This window comes from Sphaerodactylus townsendi, linkage group LG02, assembly GCF_021028975.2.
Source record: "Sphaerodactylus townsendi isolate TG3544 linkage group LG02, MPM_Stown_v2.3, whole genome shotgun sequence".
NCBI lineage: Eukaryota > Metazoa > Chordata > Lepidosauria > Squamata > Sphaerodactylidae > Sphaerodactylus > Sphaerodactylus townsendi.
In genome coordinates, this window is record NC_059426.1 from 116,982,112 (window position 1) to 116,997,891 (window position 15,780).

Below are 15,780 nucleotides of genomic sequence, written 5' to 3' on the forward strand. Positions count from 1 at the left end.
TCCGGACCATTTCGGTACTTCGCACGCGAGGATTGGCTTAGTTTAGTGGGCGCGGACGAAGCGGTCGTGTAATGATAGTGGTTTATCGAGCCAATGGGAGAACCCTCAATGGCGCGCATGCGCCTTAAAGAATTCAGCTGTGTCCTTGTGAGGTTCGGAGCTCGAGTTTGGTGCCCTGATTTAGGAGAATGCTGGCGGCGGCGCTGGGGCTGGCCCGCAGTGGGGTGAGAGGTGAGTGGTCTTGCTGATGGTCTGTTTCTGTTAAGTGAAGTAGTCTGTCCGTTGAGATGTGGTTGTATCAGTTGTGGCTACTTGGGGGTCTTCTTCAAAGGTCATGTTGTTTTTTTTCTTCCTCAGGGACTATGGGAATTGTAGTTCTATGAGGGAGGACAAAGGTTTCTAACGGAATTCTTAACACCTCAACAAGCTACAGTTCCCAAGATTCTTTGGGAGCAGCTCCAGATCTCTAGAAAACGAATGTAAAAGGATATGGTTATGTTCTTAATTCTGTTGGTAGCGACAATTGACATGTTAGCCTTGCGCTTCCGTTTTAGCATTTTTCTGTCCCCCAGGGGTCTCCAGATTTTCTGCACCTAGTTCTTTTTTAGGCTACTGATCCTAAGTAAATGCTCAAAACGCAGTGTGGCAAACTGGTTCCTCCGTAAACATTAGATGATGAGGTTTTTTAAAACATGCTTTTCGAAAGCACCTATTTGTTTCAATTTAGAATCAATATCTATTTCCATATAATTCCCTGTGACTGCTCACAAGATTTTTACGGTAATTTCTATTTCCGCATGAAAACCAATGTGAAAATCATGAGTGCAGGCACAGATAATTATTATTTGAGAAGAAGTCTCAAAAACTATTTTGTGGTGACCATCTGTGAAGTGAAGCCCTGAATCAGAATATGTATTGCAAAGGGGCCTTTGTATACTAGTATTGAGGTTGCTTAGTGACAATAATTGTGGGGTGGGAAGAGACTTTGTGACTGAAGATCATCTTGTATTCCTTGTTGGCCACTTGAATACTGCTGTGGTATTGTTGGGCCAGAATCCCTATCTAGCCCTGCTTAGTTACGTTTAAGAAGACTGGTAGAGAAAACCAAAAATCAGGCTTTAGACAGAAGAATATGTTTACAGTGTAGAATTAAATTTCACACACAGGGTGATCTCTCTAAGAGAGAGTCACACCCCAACCAGACAAAGGCCTTAATTTTTTATAGATACAAAGAATACATACATCATATTTCATAATCATACCCGTGTACATACCCTGTATAATCATTTTTTCTCCCAGATATGCATTCATTTCTTTACCTTAACATCAAGTTGGCTTGTCTGATTCTTGTTACACAAAAGCTGGAAAGTTCTGTCCTTCTCTGCCCTAGAGTACATGTCCTTTCCCATAGGTAAAGGGGGCAATAAACTGAATTCTATATTTCTGGTTTTTAATTGAGATAGACGGTTCCCAACATTCCTATGGGTGGGGTTTTCCCAGAGAAATACCTCTTCAGGGTGTAAAGATTTCACATACATCTTATTCACTTTAAAAGGTTAAAAATGATTATGACAATTATCATATATGATTCTAGTAGAATACATGTTATATATATACTTTTCATACATTTCACTATCAGTTCAGTGTTCATTAAAATATAGAAAAACACATTTTCAGTTATCTGATCAGATTCAGATTTTAGATTTCTATGTTTATTCTCGTAGGCCATCTTATCTAGCTGAGTATGCCTTAAAGGCTATAAGATGTGCCTTTTGCCACGTCTCTGGCCCTGTACCATGATGTTATAAATGTCTTAATGATATAATCTTCCTTGCATTTACTGCTGACCAGGTGGCCTTTAGAGAGAAAGAATCATCTTAATTTTAATTATATTAATCCCTTATTATTCAATATAAAATACAATTTTAGGCCTATTCTCCTGTTCCACAGCATGGTCGAAATAGATCTATGTGACATGCCTATTCAACCTAGAATTGTTCTAGTTGTAATCACAGTACAGTCCTACTCATGTTTATTCAGCAGTACCATTTTGCTCAATGGGTCTTGTTTTTCAAGGATCACATCAAGTTGTTATGCAAGTGGTATCTTTCTGTTGTAGCTTTTTGTTAGAAAATGACTGAACAGTGGTACCTCTAAAATCGGTGCCTTCCACAATCGTCGATTTCAGAAATCGACGATTGCCAGGCGCCCATTTCCACCCTCTAAAATAGTTGGCCACCTCGATTTTCGGCGGCCGCCTCGAGTACGGAAATGCCGTTGCGCGTGTGTGAACGGTGTTCGCACATGCGCAAACGGCATACCTCAAAATATGCCGTTTTCGCAAGTCGCCGATAATCTCCGGACAGATTATCGGTGATTTACGAGGTGCCACTGTATTTTTTGTGGTATTATTGTAGTGGAGATGAGAATCTTTTTCAGGTGATATATATGACTATAAAGTACAACTAATGTCATAACTCTTTTTAAACATAGTTTCTGGACGCCCAGCATTGTTGTTGCAAGCTCGATTTGAAGGGAAATCTACAGCTGAGACTCAGCGTAAGTCTGGCATATTCACCTTTTATAAGGCAGAAATCACAGCCTTGCTAAGTTTTAGGTAACATGTTACTAGAACTTGGACTTCATCAGTCCTCAGAGTCTGATATTTAGAAGGGTATGTGCAAGATACTCCATTTCATTGATAACTCTTAAGCATATGAGAACTGAGGTTAGTCCAAAATATGTCCCCATACCCTGACACTGCTGATCCAGCCACCTGGATCCATGCCATGGTAACATAGACTGGAACTAATTTAATGTGCTCTACCCAGGTTTTCCTTTGAACTCAACTCAGAGATTTCAGGTGCCGTAGAGCTCTGCAGCTCTTTTATTATTAGGAGCAATGTGGAGCATTCATGTTACTTCCATTCTGCAGTCACCTCACTGGCAGACTCATCAGTTACTGGGCTCAATTCAAGATATTGGCTGTCACAATCAAAGCCCTTCATGGCCTTGGTCCCTCATTTCTGCAGGACCTCTCTCTCCCTGTGCTCCACCATAAAAGCTTCACTTATCTGGGCCTTATGCAGGTACCAGCCTGCAAATGGGCAAATTGAATCAACAGCTGCCTGGGCACATGCATTTTCTTTTGCAGCCCACACCTTACAGAAGACCATCTTAATGAGGTTAGGAAGGTTCCTACCATCCTGGCTTGTTGAAAACTATGCAAAACTGAGTTATTCAGGAAAGCTTTTTTATACAAGTAATTAGGGTGTACCATAATGAACTGGTTCAGAAAGATTCTTTCATAAAGGGATAGTATCTGTGGACAACTGTTACTGTAGGTTTGCTCCAACTATGTAATTTTTCCATCATTTAACATGTCTTGATTAAATGTTTGTGCGTTGCTTCAGCTCTGTTTCAGATTTCTGTTTGTTTTCAGAGTTCTGCTACCTGCATTGTTCATTGGATGTCCCATTCTGCTGATTGTGTTGACTTATACTGTGTAATCTGCCTTTAGTCTCAGTGAGAAAACTAGACTATAAATAATTTAAATATAAAAATTTAGCAGTTCCCTGAGTTTGAGACTGTAGTTATCATCTGTGACACAGGCAGTCTGTGAAAAAGTTACCCTAAGCCGGGTAACACACCTTATCAGTAACACACCGAAACCAGGGTTCTTGATCCAGACACTCTCAAACAGCTGAGATTTTAAAATTTTATTAAAAGGAAGGAAAAGAAATAAAAAAATCAGTTCCCTCTCAGCTCCAGACAGTTCCAAATATTATTTATATCTATATCTATATACATATAATTATGGTAGAGAAATATATATATATATACATATATACATATATACATATATACATATATATATATATATATATATATATATATATATATATACATATATACATATATATATATATATATATATATATATATATATATATATATATATATATATATATATATATATATATATATATATATATATATATATATAGAGAGAGAGAGAGAGAGAGAGAGAGAGAGAGAATTGGCTCATCTAGATCATTTGATCAGTAATTAACCAATTGGGTGTCGAACAGAGTCAATGAGGGAGATGACCCCCACCTGCGCATTCTTGGCAATTAAGACCTATCTGTCCGGTTTAGAATGTGGCCTTGTAAAAGCCAATTCCGTTATCTAAAGAATAACACCATTTAAAGACATTCATCCTGGATAGCTTTGGGGCAGCCTGAGCTTGGGCAAAACACCCTCTTGGTGTTTTTAGTTTAGTTTGTAATATCTTTGAAAATCTATTGTTTGAATGCTTCCTGTTTTATCAAATTGTTTTTATCTTGTTGCTGCCCAGCTTGGGCCTTGGGATGCCTGGGAGAAAGGTGGGCGCATATATATTTTAAATAAATAAATATATGGCAAGCAGAACTTTATAACTTCTCTGATTCCCTAGAGGATTAGTCAGGTTAAATTCTGCCTTCACTGGGTCAGCTATTAGAGGCAATCAGCTGTACATATAATTGTAGGCTGTCTATGGAAACTTACCACTTGGTAAAAGGATCATCTGCATTTATCTGAAGTTTGCTTTTCCTGACCGTGTTAATTAATCTTGAGCTAATCTGTGTCTCATGGCTATTGGAATGGTATTGAGCTTACTGTGGCTGATAAAGGTCTTTCTGTAGTTGATCATATTATAAAATTGGTAACTTTCTTTTTAGCTACTGTTAGACCGAAGGATGAAGTGACACAAAAGCAGCTGCATGCCTTTGGAGAATATGTGGCTGAGATCTTGCCCAAGTATGTTCAGCAAGCCCAAGTAGGTACCATTGTTTCTTGGAATTGTGGGAGTGGGATTCTGCTCCTTATGAAGATATGTGCAAGGAAGAACTAGAAAGCTTTAAGATAGTTGAAAGCTCCTTGGTTTGTCATTCTGCAGTCTAAACCTTTTATAATCTTGAACATGTTGATTTGGAAATAGTTCTGTTGATTTGTATAGGACTTGCTTCCAAGTTAATGTACATAACATTGCACTTTTTGTTGCAGTGAAGCCATTTAACATCTTACTATTTTTTCTCTGCCAGGTAACATGTTTCAACGAGCTGGAAATTTTAATTCATCCAGATGGGATCATTCCAGTTCTGACCTTTCTGAAAGACCACACAAATGCCCAGTTCAAGTCCTTGGCTGATCTAACAGCAGTTGACGTTCTAACTCGATCAAATCGCTTTGAGGTAAAAGCTGCTACAAAGACGATTCTGAGATGCTAAATATTTGTAGGGAAAAATGGAGCCTCACTTGGCTACAGGGAACTCTGGGATTACCATCCAGGTAGCTAGCCTTTTCATTGGTGACAGCCATGACTTCATGCTAACTGGCCACTGCAGTTACAACTTCGGATGACCATATCCCTTAGCTGTTACAATTGACATACATGATGGAGATAGTAGTATGATGGGCATGCTTTATGCAGCTTAATGTAATGCAGTGGTTGTTTAAACATTAAAAACCCTGTGAGGTTAGTGACACTTGTCTTGAGGAAATGACACTTGCCTTGAGGAAGTACTTTAACAAAGTTACCTAGGAAATCAGCTTTCCGTTTTTTCCCCAAAAGGTGTTTTGAGAAGCTAAAACAGTTTTTCTTAATGTGCCTGGATAGTCATTAATCAGAGCTTATGCAGTCTGTATTCTGCTTCCTTGAGACTCTTAATAAATCAGAATAAGTCTCCTGTAAGCTGGGGCTCCATGCAGTGGTGTAGTGCCAGTGGGGTGAAGGGGGCAATGGCTCGGATGGCGCTGGGGCGGAGGTCTTGCGAGGGCACATGCCAGTTGCAGGGGTGGAGGCAATGCTGCTGCAGGGGCGCAGAGTACAAGCGTGCCCTGGGCTCAGTTTTCCCTCGCTCCACCCCTGGCTCCATGAGATATCATGTGAAGCTTCTGAATGAGCCGGAACTCAAGCCTTTATGTGTGGCACTGTTAGCTTTCTTTGGGCTGATCAGGCCAGTTTTCCCATCTTGCTCTGTCTTTATCCTCCCATTCCAGCTAATCCTAATTTGGTTTCAGTTGTTATCAGCTCTCCAAGGGCAATAAGCATGCTAGGCTGCGGGAGGGAGTTTGTGGGGAGGGAAGGAGGGATCCTTTCTTTTTTCTGGATACCTAATGATGTCCCATGCAGAATTCCCAGCCTCATCCTTTTGCTACCTCTGTAATAGGCACAAATCCATGAAATTTGCTGTAAGAGGAAACAAGTGGAGACCCACAAATACTTGCACCTAGTTCTCTTATTTTCTGCCTTTCCTGAAAGCCACTGTAACCTTTCCCTATTTCCTGTTTTATACTCTCCTTCCTACCCACCAGCCAACCTAGCTGCACTCCCTTCAGCTTTCCCTCCCTGAGCAGCCTCTCCCTGGGAAAACTCTGCATAGCAATTCTGGACAAGTTGCACATGCTCAACCTCACCTACCTCACAGGTCAAATAACAGGTTGGTGGGAGAGAGAGAAGAAAGCAGGAAATGTGGGGAGGCTGTTGGTGCTTTCAGGGGAGGGGAGGAATGGGGGAGGAGCCTTGCAGGCTTGTGAGTCCTTCCTGTGTTATATTCTAATGCAAACATTATTCGAACTTTTATCTTTAAACTACCATTGTCCCTGAAGTTTCACACCAGAAATAGGTTGAGCTCCCCACAATAAACTGTTTTCTTGGTATCAGTTACAGGTTGCTCTTTTTTACAATTTTTCTTCTATTTTTGAGTGATAGTCCTCCATTTTCCCCCGTCCTGTTAAGCCATCAAATCAGACTTTGAAGTTTGTACATTTCTCATCTTGAAAGAAGGCATGACAGAAATTCAAGGGACACATTTAGATAATTATTTTGGAATGGTGCTAGAAGAGCTTTCCTGCTGCTGGTTTCTACATTATAAAAGATGTGTTGAGAGGAGGCATGTTATTGGTAAGAAAGGAAGCTTACTGTTGATGGTTATGACACAGTTTGAAACTGTTTCTGCTATTAAGTCCCCCGTCACCTTTTTAAAAGGAGCTCCAACCCAAAGAAGTGTTTCTGTGGATGGAAGGATTTTTTCCCATGGACTTTATTGCTTCTCCCCTCCATCCCAAATTCCTCTCAGTCCTGTTCTTAGGGGTCCCTGCCTCCCAGGAGTAGCATTGGGGGGCATATTTTTTCACAGCAGTTAGGGCAAGGCAAGTAAGTTGAGCTCTGCAGGCAGAAACCCTTCTGCCAACAGAAGGATACTGTATCTTTTAGTATCTTTTAAAAAATGTCTGTACCATGATCACGGTGGAAAACACATTACAATTTTGACCTGTAATAGAATATTTTAGTATGTAACATCACTGCTTCTCAACCTTCTCTCAGCTGGTTTACAATCTCCTATCTCTGCGTTTCAACTCCCGGATTCGTGTAAAAACGTACACTGATGAACTGACACCCGTAGATTCGGCAGTCCCAGTACATCAAGCAGCAAATTGGTATGAAAGAGAGGTGAGCACTAAGGGCAGTGATATTTAGGAAGGGGGGATGGAGTTGGTTTTTATTCCAGGGAGTGGGGGATCACATCATTGCAGTTGAGGCTATGAAAAGTACTGTGGCTTAGAGCTGGTAGTAACATTTGCGGGTGTGTCTGTATTTAAAGCACAATCCATTTTATCTATTCCGGTCAATAACTGCAATTAATAAATTGATAATATTTTTAATTAAACTAAAGCGACCCCAAACAATGTGCAAGTTTTTGAGTTCCCCAGAATTCTCCCTCTGGTGACATGTTAATTTTTTTTAAAGGTAGGGGGAGAAAAAGAGATGTTTCTAACCATGGTTTTAGATGTCTTTTCTCACCAGCATCCCTGTCCTGAAGCTGGCAGGCAAGTGGTGCCTTTAATATGGGTGCCTTTAGTATCAGATTGCATCCTAGTTTCTCTGAGCAAGAAAAAAATGGCCTCTCTCCATTGAAATGACAGTGAAAGACTAGCAGTTTTCCTTGTATCTGACACCGAACAAGATTTACAGACCCTTTGCAGGGTGAGAGTAAAGGAATTACTTGATAGTCATCATATTGACTGTTTCAGAGACAAATTTAAGGTAATGCACAAGCTGTAAAGTTAAAGCCCAACTGGGTAGTTTTACCTCATGTTGTGGGTAGATTTCCAAATGCAGTTTCTTGCTAGTGCTTTCCCTTACTCTTGACACATTCCTCTCTGCTCAGGAATTTATCCCCAACACAGAGTTAAAACTTTGGTTTTATTTGATTTTATGCCTTGTGCATCACCTTAAATTTATCTCCAAAATTGTTGATATAATGACTTGCACACTGTTTTCTGTCATTTTGGTTAGTCCTAACAAATGTGGATTGTAATTTGATTTTTGGATTTGGATTTTGGATTTAGCAGTTGTTGTTTGTATAGCAGTCCCTTATTTACTGAGCATGTTTTCTTCTCATAGATTCCTAGGAATTCTCACTTCTCCATTAGTGTACTTGCTGGCAGTATATCTGATAAATAATTTGTGTGTTTGGTGTATGGGTTAGTTTCCCAGAATACTGTATGTGTATTTGAAATATATCCGATATTAATATAAATTGAAGCAATTACGTTGGAATGGGAGGTTTCTTCATCATAAGTGATTTGAGATAAAAGAAAGAAGAGAGACATTCTGAAGACTAAAAGCAGATGTGTCAAAATCTCAGCCCCTGGGTTACATGTTCAAAGATGCACACTCCATACTCCGTTCAAAAGCCTAGTTTTCCAAACTAGCTGAGGGATACTAGGCATGATAGCTTGACTTGAAATGGCTTGAATCAAGTTCTTCTGTTGAACACACAAAATTCATCAGATATTTGTCTATCCCTGTTGTATGCCCTGTTTCCTCGGCTATAAACCTTATCTTTCTAAAAGGAACGGGAAAGGGGTTATCTGGTAGAGAGCATTTATTCTGTAAACTGATGTTTCCTGCAAATTACTCTTCCTAGAGTTCCCTGTCAGGGCTTTCTGCCATGGAAGTGTAATTTCTTAGTCCCTGGAACTGAAATTGAGATTGCTGTAACTGACTTAAGCTACTTTGCTCTATATACAGGTGAGAAAGATTTTGACATAGGTCCAACCTTAGTGTAGAGGAACAAGGACATTGTTTGGAGGAACAAGGAAAATACACTGCCAGGAACTTCCTTGTTCCAAATGAGTTTCTTTTGGTGGTTATTCTGTTGGTTTTAGCCATTGCTCAGTTTTGTGGTAAGGTAGTGGTTGGTTTCTGCTGGAGATAGCCCATTTGGATTAAATAGAGAAATGGTAGGGCAGTGGTGGCGAACCTTTGGCACTCCAGATGTTATGGACTACAATTCCCATCAGCCCCTGCCAGCATGGCAAATTGGCCATGCTGGCAGGGGCTGATGGGAATTGTAGTCCATAACATCTGGAGTACCAAAGGTTCGCCACCACGGTGGTAGGGAGATGAGGGGTACTTGACAGATAACCTGATGGAAAGAGCTTGGAGGGGGATATCTTTCACCAAAACAGGCAGAAGGTTTAAAAAGTGGAATTATTTTTTGTTCTTGGGTTAAATACTTTACTCAGGTGCTGTGACCTGCAGGAACTCAAACTCCTACAGAAAGGGCAGGAAGGAGCTTGAAGATGGGTTTTCTCCCTCTAAAGTCTTGTATTGTGGCTTAGCTAGACTCATGTTCTTTTCTATTCCCTTAAATCTGTGTCTGCGAGGCCAGACATCTCTTACCTGTACACATGCTCTAGTTTAATCTTAAGTAATAGTTTGTTTAATGTATAAGATAGCACACTGATTCAAATCCTACTCACACACCAATGACTACTCTTACATGCTAAGGATATGCAGCATGGAGGGAAGCTAAAGTGACTGGAAGCTCTGCCCTTTGTAGTTGCTCAGAAGCAGCCTTACCAGGGCATGTGGTTACATGATGGACTGGGTTTTATATCTTGACATGGTGTACATTAGAGGAACATACTTTTACACACAGGCAAACATGGAACACAGATCCAGGGCAGGTCTGTGATAGGGACTACTTCAGGATCGACATTCAGCCATGTGATCAAGGCATTCTACAAAATATCTGGCGTTTGTTGAGTCACCTCACTGCCTTGCTTATTAGTTGCCTCTTTTCTTCCCACCTAGCAAATGGTGCTTGATATATCATATTGGTGATATCAGAGGCCATATTGTAAAAATCAACCTAACTAGCTATTCACTCATTAAAGATGTTTTAACCTTTCTGATTCCCACACCTCTAGATTTGGGATATGTTTGGAGTATTCTTTGCTAACCACCCAGACCTGAGACGAATTCTTACAGACTACGGTTTTGAGGGCCATCCTTTCCGAAAAGACTTCCCACTTTCTGGATATGTGGAGGTAGGAAAACTTGTAAAAGGTGAACAGGTTTATGTAGTCCTTCTATTGAATTTACTCAAAAGAAAAAAATAACATAAAAATAATATTAGTTACATACAGAAATAATATTATTGTATAATATTTTGGGGTGGGTCATCTTTTGTTCAGGATCATCTTCCCTTTGGGTGAATCCAGTAGATTTGCATATACTCCATTTCCCATTAGCCAGGTGGTATAGAGCAGCGTGGTGTACTGGTTAAGAGCAGGTGGACTCTAATCTGGAGAACCGAGTTTGAATTCTTCACTCCTCCACATGAGCTGCAGAGTCTTATCTGGTGATCTGGATTTGTTCCCCCACTCCTCCACATGAAGCCTACTGAGTGACCTTGGGCTAGTCATAGTCCTCTCCAAACTCTCTCTGTCCCATCTATGTCACAAGGTGTCTGTTATGGGGAGAAGAAGGGAAGGAGTTTGGAAGTTGCTTTGAGATTCCTTACAGGAGATAAAGGCATCGTATAAATCTAGACTCCTCTTCTCCTGTAACATGATTGTAACATGAATGATTGAATTCATTGCATGCATTTTCCAGAGCTTCTTTGGTAACTTTCCTGTGAGATTTAAGGTTTATGTGAATTATGTACTTTTGACCTGCATGTCCCATACAGCATGGCCTATGGTTCTAAGCAAGATGGTGTAGGTTGGCTGTCATGTGGAGTTCAACAGTAATTTCATTGTATCTTCTATAATTGCCATCAGATCCAGTACTGTGCTAGAGACAGACTCTGGTTATCCTTGTTTGTTACTGGGTATGTTCAGGTGGTACTGATAACAAAAGTAAATTTTGCTCCCTATTCAGACATGAAGCCATTTCCACAGTGAAGAAAACAGTTGGATGCAAAGAATAGCCAGTGACTGTAGTCCTCTTTCCTGGAATGGGAGAAAGAGGCTGGGAAGTGCACCACAGAATTATCTCTGCTCTGCAGTGCCACTTGAAAAGTTGGAGGGAGAAGCCTTGCAGTTCTATGATGAGAAAAGAATATTACAATAAAAGAAGACTACTGCTGAGTCAGGTCTATCTTGGCCATCTTCCTGTCTCTCCGAGTAGCCAATCAGAGGCTCAAGAAGACCACAGGGGCACTGTGGCAATATCAAGCTAGGATTCCCCAAGGGTCTTCAGCTAAATTTGTGCCAACACAGCCACCATTAGGGATGTGCATTTGGCTTTGTGGAACCAAAAAAACTGGATCTGAAAAAGCCCAAAATATTCAGTTTTCTGGGATTGCTGGCTACTGCTAAAAGGCATCTACAGGGGCAAAAAAAGGCTCCCATTGAAGCTTGCGGGGAATCTTTCCAGAGCTCTGGGAGCGTTTTTTTTAAAGGCAAAGGCACCAATTTTTCAGCCTAACTGCTGGTGACCAAGTTGGACAAAGAGTGTGTCCAGTTTTATGGGCCCCCATATTTTTTTCCATTTGATATAATATTTACCTCTTATAAGGTTCATCAACAATTGTGCTGACAATTTGATGTCTCTACCTTAAACACACACACACAGAACTCAGAAAGACTCCCATAGAATATAATGGAGCTGAACATTTTGAGTGTTCCTGAAAAAAGCTGAAAAAACACATGCAGTATGAGGACTCAGTATTTTTTTAGGAATCCTGAAAATCTTGGGATCTAATATACCAAAATCTGAAAAATACTGATTTTATTGTACGCACATCCCTAGTCACCTCCTCCACTCCATGGTAAAACACTGAACTATACCCGGGTGGGCCTAATGAAGAAAGAACTGATATGTAGAGTGAGCATAGGCCCAGGGACTATTTTCAGAAAAATGGGTATTTATCAAGAAAAACCTGCAGGCTTGCACAACTAATTTTAAAATGCTCAGTACATTTTTGCAGCAAACACAAATCTTGTTTCCCTTTGCTTCAGGTGAGATATGATGATGAGGTGAAACGGGTGGTGGCAGAGCCTGTAGAGCTGGCTCAGGAGTTCCGTAAGTTTGATCTGAACAGTCCCTGGGAGACTTTCCCTGCCTATCGTCAGGCTCCTGAAACCCTGAAGATCGAAGCGGGAGAGAAGAAAGGAGAAGTCAAATAGCAGCAGGAAAGCTGGGAACACTCCCATGTTGCTGCCTTCTTCTTTGATCGATTAAAATATTTATATCTAATAAAAAACCCTTGATGTAAGGCTTTTTGATTGTCTGACTGATTTTTAAGCATGCATAAAGTGAATCGGAAGTGATTTTTTTTCAGAGCAAGCCCCCAGAGGACTGGCTTTGAAGAGGAGCTTCAGGATTCAAAGGAATGTATGTTCACAGGAAAGGAACAGTGAAGGTAACAAAGAAATGAGTAAAGGAAAATGAACCACATGAGACTGACTTGTCTTCTTGTTAGGAAATAAAAAATACCTCCAGGTAAAATATACAGAAAGGAGGTCTTCCATGTTCTGGGAAATGTAACTACTTACAGGGATGAACTCTAAATAGGTCAAAGGCTGCTGCAGGCACGAAATCATACTTTTTCAGTTCTAGTGAGAGGTTTCATCTTGGAATTATTGGACACTGAGTGGCTGGAAAGCTATGGTTCTGTGTATGTGTTAAGCAAAATTTCCTAGCTTTGCAGTGCATCCTCTGAAACAATTGGCTGTTAGGATTGTGGCTGTGGTTTATACATCCAAATAGCTATAGGAAGACAGGCAACCCCCTGTTGCAGAGTTTGCACGGGTAGTATTAGGCCTTCAATGCTTCTGTTGGAAAACACTGGAAGTTTTGCCCTTTACATGTTGCAAGAGACTTTCCCCATTTGCAAATTTGTTTTTGCCATATGCTGAATTGAATGGGATCATTAAGAACTTCTTTTTCTTTTTTATTTCAATTAATGCTGTGATCAAGAAGGCAGCTGCTTAAATGTGGATCACAGTGAGTAGCTGTGGATTTGGCTTTCTAATCGCCCATCTGTGGTGAATGAATGACACTGAATTGATAACTGAAACAACACAGTTCCTGGGCTATAGCACCAAGGCTAGGGTGGGATGAAAAGAGCTGAACTTAAAGTGTGCTACAAGCAATGGATTTCATTTGACAATATTTCTCGTCCTGCAGGCTTTAGCCCATGGCAATGGAGTCCAGGTTTTTAATTCTGACTATTATTTAATTTGCATTATTAAGCCTTCTAGCAAACACTACTGAAATTTTCTTTGCCACACCAGCAGTTCTTTGCCGAATTGCTGAGAACCATTACGTTACTCCAAAGTTGGGCGCAGTGTTTGGGAGCAGTTTGGTTGGACAGATGGGAAGGTAATCGGGCCACAATGTCATTTCAGTTTTATGTTTGAGGCAGTGGGTAGGCTTATACACATACAACCCTACCTCACAGGGTGCCAGATCACTGGTCTTTCTATAGCAGAACTGTGTGACTGACAAACATCTTTTGCATTCCTGCTTCCTGTGGTTACACTGGAGATGTCAAGGGCTGAACAGAGGAAATTCCACATGCAAAGCATGTTCTGTGCTTCCTGCCTGAGGATCATGGATAAATATCTGAATGAACATTTCCCTTTAATAGGTAGAGTGGAGCCCTTGTTTTTGTGAGAGGTTCCTTGCAGTGAACTTGCATGTACATAAATCATGTCTTCCTATGTATTTACTTCATTGATAACTCTGACTTTCAGCTTACACTGTTCTCCATTTTATCTTTGCAAGAGCTTGTGGGGCAGGTTTGACTGAGAGAGTAACTGGCCAAACGTCATCCAGCAAAATTCTTTAGCCAAGTGGATCTTCAAACTTGCGTCTACTGGGATCCTTGTGCAACATTCTCACCCAGGGGCCTCAGTAATTTGAATTCATGAGCATCTTTGGAGATCTGATACAGGGTGGTGCCTGCAGCCACAGACTGGCTGCTGCAGGAGGTGGAGCCAATCACAAAGTATCAGTGAGGCTGTACTTCTCAGGTCTTCAACATCTTTGGTAGATGTCTAACAGTATGCCTTTTAAAATGAATTTACAGTTACTAAAGCTGACTGTGATTCCCTTCGGTAGAGATTACGTGCAAAGCACAGACAATAATATAGTTGGACTATAGCATGCTTTTTGTAAAATTTTGAGAGCAAATCACTGTGGTGCGCTAAGTTCTCTACCCATCGATAAGCTATTCGGGCAGCCCGTGTGCCAACTGGAAATGATTCAGGCAAACCAGCAAATGATGTGGCCCAAACAAGAAGAGGGTCCTATAATAAAAAGCGAAGTCAAGAGAAGATAGTTGAGCAGGCAAGAGCTCCTTGCTGGTGGGAGGGAAAAGAGCTGGCAAGTTTTCATTCTTGCTCTCAGTGCAGTTTGTCCAAAGGCAGCAGGAGATGTGGTGGTATGTGCTAGAGTTGGCATCTCTGGTTGGGAAATTCCTGGGGATTTTTTGGGAGGACCCTGGGAGGCTGGAGTTTGGGAAGGGGAGGGACCACAACAGGTATGATGCCACACAGTCCATCCTCCATTTTCTCCAGGTGATCAGATCTCTGTCATCTTGAGATCAGTTGAAATTCTGGGAGATCTCTAGGCCACACTGTTGCCAGACTGACCTAGAACAGGGGGCTTGTTTTTGAACAGTGCTATACCAGTGCTATATCCATCATTATTGATATGGTGGCCAACTAATCAATGGGTTAAGGGCTGTTGTTCAGTCATAAATCTAAACTTATTCCTACAAGATCAATGGTGAACCAGGTAAAAGAAAAGCCCTGTCTTCCTTCAGATTAATGCAGCCTGGATGTTTTGGAGCCTGCTTAGATCTGTCAGCTCCACCCTCTCGATGCATTTAATAAATTGCTCTTGATTTCCATGGTAAAGGGAAAAATAATGAAACACAGCAGATTGGATCCTCCTCCCTGAGGCCTTCAGATGGCATCAATTGACCTCATTTTTCCCTCTTTTGTTAAGGCAGACTAGTTTATGGGTGTGCATTTTCAGTTGAAATCCTAGGCTATTAAGAGGTTGTTCCTCCTTTAAGAAACATAGGGCTGGCTAGAACTGGCTCCCTTCTGGGGAAAAAAATCAGGAATAAAATGCCAAAAAAAAGAAAAGAAAAGAAGCCTGCCTAATGCTGCAAATAAATGGGACTTGGGCTGGCAGAGCACTTAGAGAAGCTGTGCCTCCAAAGTTTACATGTTATGGTGGAAAATATCCGTTAGGAAATGGGAATTCAACTGCAATAGGACTGAGATTGAAGGGGGTGGGAACGGTTTCAGTAGTGGCTTCTGGGATTGAAAGGAGAAGGAAAAGAAGATAACAGTAAACAACATTTAATTTACCAAAAGTGGGTGTCCAGAGCAGGGGTGAGGACAGAGTTCCTGGCATGGACCGGATGCTGCAGCTGCATTTTGGAATCTGTCTGTGGGCAGTTTTGATGCCTGCTGTGTCTG

The 15,780-nt window shown here is 41.0% G+C and overlaps 1 protein-coding gene across 1 annotated transcript; it reads left to right on the forward strand.

Moving 5' to 3' along the window:
- Positions 1-63: 63 nt before the first annotated feature.
- NDUFS3 (NADH:ubiquinone oxidoreductase core subunit S3) lies at positions 64-12,557 on the forward strand. Its single transcript, XM_048483918.1, has 7 exons — positions 64-231; positions 2,494-2,559; positions 4,722-4,819; positions 5,085-5,234; positions 7,370-7,495; positions 10,264-10,383; positions 12,301-12,557. Exons 1-7 carry the CDS (start codon positions 189-191, stop codon positions 12,466-12,468), a joined length of 771 nt encoding a protein of 256 aa, XP_048339875.1. The 5' UTR covers positions 64-188; the 3' UTR covers positions 12,469-12,557.
- Positions 12,558-15,780: the final 3,223 nt, after the last annotated feature.